This window comes from Phragmites australis, chromosome 11, assembly GCF_958298935.1.
Source record: "Phragmites australis chromosome 11, lpPhrAust1.1, whole genome shotgun sequence".
NCBI classification, from domain to species: domain Eukaryota; kingdom Viridiplantae; phylum Streptophyta; class Magnoliopsida; order Poales; family Poaceae; genus Phragmites; species Phragmites australis.
The window spans coordinates 3969506-3979142 of record NC_084931.1 but is presented as its reverse complement, the minus strand read 5'-3'; the positions used below and the strand labels follow the sequence as shown (position 1 = coordinate 3979142).

The window sequence follows — 9637 nt, the reverse complement described above, 5'->3', positions numbered from 1 at the left end:
TCGAATAGTTTAAGTAAATATGTTTGCCCCATTTTTTCATTTTGAAAAATGTTTGCCCCATTTGATATATGTCAGAATGGCTGCCTGTGCTTTTCAGTTTAGTATTTGATCTTGGAGGAGTTGATGATCTCTATAACTGATCGTTTCTCAGACTATACTAACCATTTTTTCTTCATTTTGTTTTCTTCTTAATTCTCTTTCCTATTTTTATTCTCTTTATTTTTTTTATCTCCAACAGCTTCCTTTCAAATGGATTCGTAAAGTGAAATGAGATAATTCCGTTCTGGAAGGAATGATCTTGAAAATTCTTTCGTGAATAAAACTGTGAAAGTAAACCGTTGAAGCGCTAAAGGGAATGAAAATCTTTTTGCGAAAGGAATCTGTTGCTGAAGATTTGGAGTCAAATTTCCAAGTGAATCAAAAGTTTCATGTCCAAATTTCCAACTGGATAAAAAGTTCCAAATCCAAAATGTCTAACTGGTTCAAGTTTCAAGTCAAAAATATCAAAAGAAAAAGAGGAAGAACGCCACAAAGCTAAGGTAAAGACAACATGTCCTTCCCAGCAGGGGTGTAGTGATAGGAGTACCTACACTCACCTCTCCCACTGAGAAAGACGTATTTGATTTATTTTTTATCATCATATCATTTAATAGAATGGTAAATTTGTTATTAGATTCATTGTCATAAATTTAAAAGGACATATTTATCATCCTTAGCGAGGAAGCACCACTCTAATAAAGTGAAAAAAATTAAATATTTGACACTCGTTGGTGTATGAGCGTGAACTTTGCAAAAAAGAAAAAGACATCGAGTTAACTTATATGCCTTGCATACTTTCAAAAGTGTGCGAAACATTTGCTCAAAACCAAACGTATGAAACATAGCGTGGATACCAACCTAGGTGTTTACTGCATCGTTTGATGATTTTACAACACAATCCACTTTGGAAAATGCCGACCAGATTCGAAATTCGAACAGTTTTACCTCCCACCCCAGCTGTCACCGACCAGATTCGAAATTTACAAAATTTCAGTCATTTTTATTCTCTATTCTGTGGTTCTCATATGTTAGTGAAAAAAAAATTCAGAATAAAATATTTTGTTCCCCACCTAAATTCGTAAAATTTCACCGAAAAATCGGAGAAAATTTAATCCGTGCCGAGCACCACCCCCACCCACCGCCGCCGCCGCAGCTCGGCCGCGGTGACTGCCGAGGTGACCCCGCCCCGCCCCCAGCCGCCACACCTATATAACGCGCCTCCACTCACCCATCTCGCGCGCCGACTCCGCAATGCTGCTGCCCATCCTACGGAAAAAGAAACATGCTGCCGGTCACGCGCAGCCGCGCCTGGGCGTAGCGCAGGCAAGGAAAGCATCTCCAACAGGCAGCGGGGAACCGGAACCGGAAGGCGACCCTCTACTCCGGGAGCGCAGCGATCAGGTGCGCCTCGAGATCAACCGCGGGGGAGAGACGAATTTGTGATCCCGCGACTTGTGTACGGGTTTCGGCGGGGGGGTTTTCCTTGCTGTTTTGGGTAAATTTCTGGAATTTCCTCGTGTTTTTTTTTGGGGGTGGGGGGGGGGGTGTCTAGGGTTTGTTGGCGGCGTGCGGGTGTTCGATGAGGCCGGGATGGTGGTGGCTGGGAGGCCGCGGCAATCGCAATTTACAAGGCACATTGGGCTGTTGATCGGTAGGGTTTAGGGTTGAGCCAGGGGTAAGATTTCGGGTGTTGCTGGGGGTGCGGGTTATGGGGATCGCTAGTTTGCTGCTTCGTTTAGAGATCTGCCACAATCGACCCTGCTGGCTGGGTAGATTTTGGGCTTCGTGTGGAAGCGCAAATTGTTAAATTTTACAATTTTAATTGCCGACTATACCAGGATGCAGTTGTTATCTGCTTCGTGTTCCTTGCTTTCACAGCCGTGTGGCTAGTGGGTTGCGATAGGTGATAAGTCCGCCCTGAGTGTGGTGACTCATAGTTGTTCTGAACGCAGCTTCTGTGGGTGCGTGATGGTTGTTTTCAGATGTCCTTGTGCGTCACATTTAGGTTATACACGTTTCCTACGCCCCGCATGGTTCCGGAAGCTTGTATCGTAATTTTGGTACTCTGTCAGGACGCAATTGGGTCCTGGTTCTGGCCCAAGAAGACTGGTTAATTAGGTGGTGCATTGGGCAGCCATTTGGTTCTTCTTGATTAAGAATGAGGGTTAATTAGATGACGCTGTGTGTCTAGGGAGGGGTTAGTTGAAGAGTTTCTTGGGAGAGTGCATTTTGGGTTTATCGGAGGACTTCATTATCTGTGTGACTGAATATTATGGCCATGACACCATTTTGCCACGGAGTTGTTTTAGTTCGGTTTTAAATACTCTGCATAACTTTCATACACTATTTTAGAATTTTTCTTTGTCCATATGTGGACTTGTTATGCTTGGCTACATGCTGGCACAAAATAGATGATCTATACACCCTTACTAATATTTTTTTTAAGTGTCATTCTTTCCTCTCATTTTTTTTTCTTTATAAAATGGGAGCTGAATTTGCCAACTTGGATATTTCAAGTTGTTTGCACTTTTAGCCATATATTTCCAATGTTTGGAATCTCTGAGTTTTAAGTTGCTGATAGATGTATGCTCTCCCCCTGGTTATGAATTCGTATCAAGTGTTATCTCTTTGATATCATTGTATCTACTTAACTTATGTGCCTTACATGCTCTCAAAATGTGTGAAACAAAGGTGCTGGAAGAAAGGGAGATCTACAACCTAGCAATGCAGACACATCTTAATAGCAAGTCTTGGGACATTACCCGTAATCTCCGAGAAAACCAGCTTGGAGGGGTGATCTTTGGTTGCAAGCATGATACGATTGAAGAATGCTTCAGAAAACAGCTTTTTGGTTCGTGAAGTGCGCCTTTCACCTCTTGCCGTGACTTTTGTCATTTGTAACTCCTTCACTAGTTTTGTTAATATTATCCTGCTAATTTTTTATAGAGAATATGATGATATTGACTTTATATAGTGATGTCAATGCTTGGTTCATGAAATGTTGACTTCTTGTTGAATTTCTAGTCTTAACTCGATTCCCCTTCCTGTGCACTTGTTTATAGGTCTGCCTTCAGTCCATTATTCATATGTGAGGAATATCAAACCTGGCCTGCCTTTATTTCTGTTCAATTATAGTGACAGAAAGCTCCATGGTCTTTTCGAGGCTGCAAGCCCAGGTCAGATGTCTATTGATCCATATGCTTGGAGTAAAGATGGCTCCTTAAGCACAGCTTTTCCTGCGCAGGTATCTAGAAGTTTAATACCTAAATTCCACTGTTTGTTTGGTGAAATAGTTTAAGTAATTAAGTTTGCCCCTTTTTTATCTGATGTTTGCCCCATTTTATTTATCTGAAACCGCTGCTTGTGTTTTTCAGGTTCATATTTGCATGAAGACTCAGTACCCACCACTGCTGGAGACCCAATTCAAAAAAGTGCTTAGTGATAACTATTACAGTCATCACCACTTCTATTTTGAACTAGACCATGCACAGACAATAGCTTTACTTGCTTTGTTCAAATCACTTGCTCCTGCTAATTTCAACCAAGTTCCAGATGTTTCAAGGAAAAAGAGTCTTACCGTATCTCTACCATCAACTAAAAGGAAGGAATCAGTTGTTTCTAACACACATAATGTCACAGCGAATTCAAAGGATACCAATCCATTTAGCCTTTTATCAAATTCAAGTGGCATTGCTCCAGGTAACTGGGCTGATTCTGATGCAGACAATGCTAGTAACACTGATGAGAACAAATCCGGGGCACCAATTTCTGATTGGGAGGATTTGGATAGCAATGTACTTCAAAACCAGGTTGGTCTTCATTCAAGTCCAGATGAGGCCAGTAAAAATTCCTCAAACAAAACTGTTGGCCAAGGGATGGAGCTTGTTGAATGCAATCATCCAGTTGTCAATCCTGTGAATGGAGAAAGAGACACTTTTGAGGCATCAATGCTTGTGAACTCACATAATACAGATGCTGTGGATGTTGATGAAATAGAGAGTGAGGTTCACAATAACCCAGGTGATGTAGGGATACAGCCTGAAAGACTGACTATCCTGAAAAGGCTGAAAGAGTTGTCTTTAATACGACAGCAGGCAGAACTATCTTCCCAGGATTGTGCTGATTCTAGTTCAGATCAATGTGTACCTGAAGAAACACAAGTCAATGCAAACCTTTCATGTGACCCATTTGGTGCTACAATGGAAAATAAAACCGTGTTTAAGGAATGCCTTGGAAATGCTGAGGTGTCTATGTTATTCTCTTTTGTTAGCCTTCTTTTATTTTCAGTATTCAATTTTGTTTCGTAACCAATTGCCTAACACAATGGATGTGTCCTCTCATGTTATGCTTTTTACCTTCCTTTGTAGCTGCTACAAATCATCAGTGATTTAACCAAGAGGACTGAAGCATTGGAGAAAAAACAGGTTCTTCATTTCTTCTTGAACAATGGAAAGAAAAAGTTGATTGGTTCTTTATTTTGTTTGTTGCATAGTAAAACTTAAATGAGTTTTTGTTCCCATAAGAACGGAACAAAATAAAAGACTTTCTCTATCCTGCAATATTGACTTGGACTATATGTTTCTAATCCTTCAAATTATAATCACGGTGATCATTGACGTGGTTAGTTCAGTATATGAGTACCTTTTGGTGTAAGTTGTAACACTATGTTTTCTTGTATGAACCATTTACCTCATCTACACAGTACTTATGTCTAGCAATACACGGACTAAACCTTCTTTTTGTTTTTGGAACCCACACAGACTAAACTGGATAGCTGTAGTTTTTCGAATCTGCCTGCCTTAGTGTTCCCGCCAGATGTATTCATGATACAAGCTTTGTTGGCCATTATTTTGTAGTTTATGCAAGTGCTGTCTCCATCGGACTTCCTGATTATGGTTCTGTTATCTCTCAGATTGAGTCAAACCAAGATATAATTTCGTTGAGGGAAGTAGTTAAAGACTCAGGAAGGAAAGTACAGCAACTGGAATACCTTGTAGATGAGTTACAGTTCAAATTTGACTCTTCATTGTCTCTTCTTGGAAGCATGTGCAATAATGTAGTAACACCATCAATATTCCTGATTGGTGGTTATAATGGCGTGACCTGGTTATCATCTCTTGATTCTTTTTCTCCTGAGAAAGACATACTGGTTGGTCTCACACCAATGGGTTCTGCCCGCTCATATGCATCTGCTGCTGCACTGGATGGTCATATATTTGCTTTTGGTGGTGGAGATGGCATGTCATGGTATAACACAGGTATACCATGGTATCTATAATATGCTTTCCCAAAAAAACTTGTGAGAGCTTTGACTTTGAGTTGCAGTTATTTATTTCTTTTTTTGGCAGTGGAATGCTATAGTTCAAGGAATAATGAGTGGACAGAATGCCCCTTGTTGAATCGTAAGAAAGGAAGTCTTGCTGGTATCAGTCTTAATGATAAAATATATGCTATTGGTGGAGGAGATGGAAATGAAACCTACTCAGAAGTTGAGATGTTTGATCCATATCTTGGGAAATGGATATGCAGTCCATCTATGCTGCTCTCTGTATGCTCTCGGTCTCTCAGTTGCTTGAAATTGTTACCTAGTTTGTTATCTTCTAACCTATTTCAAAGTAGTGCTTAAACTTATACTTCTAGTCTGCAATTTGTGTGTTTTGATAAGCTCAAGGGCCTTAACAACTATGAACAAACAAGAGACATATGTTTATTTAAGATGTTTAATTTTGATACCTAGTATATATTTGCAGCATCCTATGGTGTTCATCTTCTGCATGAACAATTTTGCTTAATGATAATTCATTTTGTTCATTGCATCATTGTTTACATACCTTTCCTATATTTTTGTTGGTATGTACTAGCAGGATAACTGGATAAGGCTTCTGTTGATAATTGAGAGAGTAATTCATAAAGTTGAAATGCCTTGAAACCAATATCTTAGTTGTGTTGCAATATATTTCAGCGATTTGCTCTTGCTGCGGCCGAACTGAATGGTGTCATCTATACAGCTGGTGGATATGATGGAAGCATGTACTTGGAGTAAGATCTGTCACCACTTTCCTTCATGCTATTATATGATATACACGTAAAATTTCTTCGGAAACTAACACTAACAAACACGCAATATACAGATCAGCAGAAAGGTATGATCCAAGGGAGGGTTTCTGGGTCCGGCTTCCAAGTATGAATACAAGGAGAGGATGCCACGCCTTAACTGTCCTGGGAGATGCCCTGTCAGTAACTTCCTCTTTATATCTCTTCCTGAACAGACTACTAAGAGCATCTTGGTCTTAAATCTTGGCAAGAAACTTAGCTAGTGTGTTAACTGATTTTTCAGATACGCTATGGGAGGGTATGACGGGGACAAAATGGTTTCTAGCGTAGAGATCTACGACCCTCGCCTCAACGCCTGGAGGATGGGTGATCCCATGAACACCCCAAGAGGATATGCCGCTACAGTTAATATGGACGATAGCTTGTTCCTAATTGGTGGTATGCAGTCCAGTGTGCAGATTCTGGATACTGTAAGTAACCACACACTGATGTAGCTATTACCTTCAAAAACATGTGCTCTATTCTAGAAATAATTCCTCTCTTTTGCTACAGATGGAAGTTTACAGTGCGAGCTCCGGCTGGTCAGTCCTTAGTTTCGGTTCAATTGGGAAGAGGTCCTTTGCATCTGCCGTTGTCATGTAATTGCTATTCAGGAGTTTAGGGTTCATCTTATCAAAGTTTTTGAAATATTGCTGCCATTCCAAGGAATGTTTAGAGTAAATCGGGGCAAATGCCTCTTCTGAAGCGTTCGGGTTATGAACAGTAAAAACAGTTGTATGATAGACCGTGTGGTCCAAAGTGAACTTTAAACCTTTATTTAAAGACTAGAAACCATACATTCACCGCAGCGTGTGGATGAACCTTTTTGTCAGATAGGAATGCCCAAACTCATGGAGTACAATACAAAAGAATGTTTTGTATGCCGTTATTGCTTCAGCTGTTTATATTTGATAAGTAATTACAGTCTTATATACATGGCGGTGCTTAGACCTTTGGAGACTGGTAAGTTTGCAAGTTGCAGCAGATGGGGTTGTTAGCTTTGTCTGTGCTCAGTTGCGTCTCAGATTGTCAATATGGAGGACATCGCGAGTCAGCACAAGTTTCGGTGAAATGCATGCCGTGTGGGGGCATCTTGTACGCTCTAACAACTGATTCATGTTTGTTTGTTAGGTATTCGAGAATCGAGATCAAATAAAGCAATGCCAAGAAATTTAGGATTTGTTCTGGTCACTGACAAGTCGGCATGTCAGTAACAAGTGATCGTCAAATCCGGGAGTCGATTGCTTTACTGTATGGAGTTGATTCCATGTTTAAAAAATAGCCGCCGAAACATCCTTAACCACCTAACACTGTAGATATCTTTTCCAATTGTGTTTCCATTGGCTAGAGCTTCTTGTCAATAATATGAGAATTGTGCTTGTGATAGTTTTACATGTGACCGTGTTACCAAGTGGAGAGATATCTCAAGAGGTCCTATTGCCTTTGTGATGGTGATGGCTACACAAGTTTACAAGACATAGTTGCTTCTGAGCCATTTCAAGATATACGTCTTTTAACTTATGCCAAGTAGAATTGTTGATTTCATAGTCGTGTGTTATGGTGGGCAAGTACTACAAGCGCCGGCGCAACGCGGGAGTGCCATCTGCGACGTGAAGAAAAGAGTTTGTTAACTACTTGCCTATCGTTTAGATAAACTCATTTGGTTGTTTAGATTGGATTTAATTGTTCAGATTAGTTCCTATTTGTTAGGAGTTTGTTAGAGCCACCTTCATCTATAAAAGAGGCTTCGCATCAATGAATAAAGCAAGCGGAATTCAATCTATTATCTCCTCTACCTCTTTCAAGCCCTGTCTCGTCGGTGCGGCCACCAACCGTGCTTCTAAACCACGCCGATGAGGTCCACGCCCACGGCCTCCCGTCTATCACCATCACCCTCTACGCTCTCTTCTGTTCCCAGACACAGGGCCTGTGACATCTTTAGTATCAGAGACCAATGCCCAATCACCACCCTCCACGACCATATCGACCACCAACAAGAGCACCGCATATCAGCAGGTGCACGACGCCATCAACCACTTGACGCTAGCGTTGAAGAAGCACACCGACGCCCTCAACTACGTGATGTCGGCACTGAAGGACCTGCAACAGAAGCAGAACGCCCATCACGTTGCCATCAACTGTCTGGAATCCAGCAACAACAAGTCGCTGGAATAGATAGACAAAGAGGTCGTAGAGGCCACGAACAGTACCAACAAGCATGCCAAGTCTGGCATCCTCTGTACGCCTCACACCAACGATGACGTTCTAAGCAGCACGAGGGTAGGCGAGCACGGTGGAGTGCCGCGCTTCCATAAGTTGAACTTCCCAGTCTTCGACGAGAAGAGCGACCTGCTCCCGTGGCTAAACCGATGTGAGTAGTACTTTTGCGGCCAAAGCACCACAGAGGCGGACAAGGTATGGCTCCCTCATTCAACATGGACGGGCCGGTGATCCTCTAGTACTACAAACTGGAATGGGAACAAGGGACACCAACGTGGACAGAGTTCATTGACCTAGTCAACACACACTTCGGGCTGCCGGTGCATAACAATCCCTTTGGGGAACTGACAGCCCTCAAGTGCACCGGCATTGTCATGGAATACTGCGAGCAATTCCTAGCGTTTCTCCCTTGCGTGAGACAGCTCACAATGGCCCAGCAGGTGAACATATTCACCGCAGGATTACCAAAGTCAATAGACACTAAGCTCCAAGCGCCGATGACGTTGGAACGCGCCATGACGTTGGCCCGATCTTACGAGCGATGCTGCACTCTTTAGACGGCACGTCAAACCGCAATGCATCCTGCATATTTCGTGGTGGGCGTCCACGTCACAGTGACAACAGGCTCTCCCGCGTCGTGATATCCTACGCCGCGTTCGGTCGCCTGCGGAGATGATGGCATAGCGCGCACAAGGATTGTGCTTCAACTGCGACGAGAAGTTTCATTCTGGGCATAAGTGCAAAAAACTGTTCGCCCTCGAGGTCAACCCCTTTGTGACTGATGATGGGCAAGAGGATAGTGACACCATTGATGAGCCTGTCATATCCCTATCAGCTCTGATGGGCATTGAATCATGCGCTGCTCAGACAATTCGCATCACAACAAGGGCAATGGCATCCACTTGGTGTCACTCCTGGATTCGGGCTCCACCCATAATTTCATTACCGACCAGGTGGCAGCAGTGGTAGGCATTTTTGTCTGTGGCAATGCACGCATCAGCGTCATGGTGGCCAATGGTGACCACATAGATGGCATGGGCTGCTACCGTGGGGTGCAGACTACCATCGGCAATGACTCCTTTGATCTCAACTACTATGTCATCCCCCTCACCGGTTTCGACCTTGTGCTCGGTGTGCAATGGCTCAGCACTCTCGGGCCCATCACCTAGGACTTCTCCAACTCCATAATGGCATTCATCTAGCACGGTCGCGTGATCATCTGGCACGGGCTGCAGAGCACGCGCCAGTCCACGCAAGCGTTCACTTGCACGCGCGATGATCTGAT

The 9637-nt window shown here is 42.9% G+C and overlaps 1 protein-coding gene across 1 annotated transcript; it reads left to right on the top strand.

The window, feature by feature from the left end:
* Nucleotides 1–1208: 1208 nt before the first annotated feature.
* On the top strand, nt 1209–7023 carry LOC133885158 (uncharacterized). Its single transcript, XM_062324818.1, has 11 exons — nt 1209–1440; nt 2731–2890; nt 3102–3283; nt 3414–4283; nt 4407–4463; nt 4952–5297; nt 5388–5587; nt 6002–6078; nt 6171–6272; nt 6377–6563; nt 6646–7023. Exons 1-11 carry the CDS (start codon nt 1291–1293, stop codon nt 6733–6735), a joined length of 2421 nt encoding a protein of 806 aa, XP_062180802.1. The 5' UTR covers nt 1209–1290; the 3' UTR covers nt 6736–7023.
* Nucleotides 7024–9637: the final 2614 nt, after the last annotated feature.

What these genes read in the sequence shown, in the direction of transcription:
- LOC133885158 (XM_062324818.1), top strand. Translation starts at nt 1,291, where the DNA reads ATGCTGCTGCCCATCCTACGGAAAAAGAAACATGCTGCCGGTCACGCG. An exon ending in CTTCAGAAAACAGCTTTTTG is followed by an intron (nt 2,891 to 3,101) that starts GTTCGTGAAGTG and finishes ACTTGTTTATAG; the next exon opens with GTCTGCCTTCAGTCCATTAT. An exon ending in AATGCCTTGGAAATGCTGAG is followed by an intron (nt 4,284 to 4,406) that starts GTGTCTATGTTA and finishes CTTCCTTTGTAG; the next exon opens with CTGCTACAAATCATCAGTGA.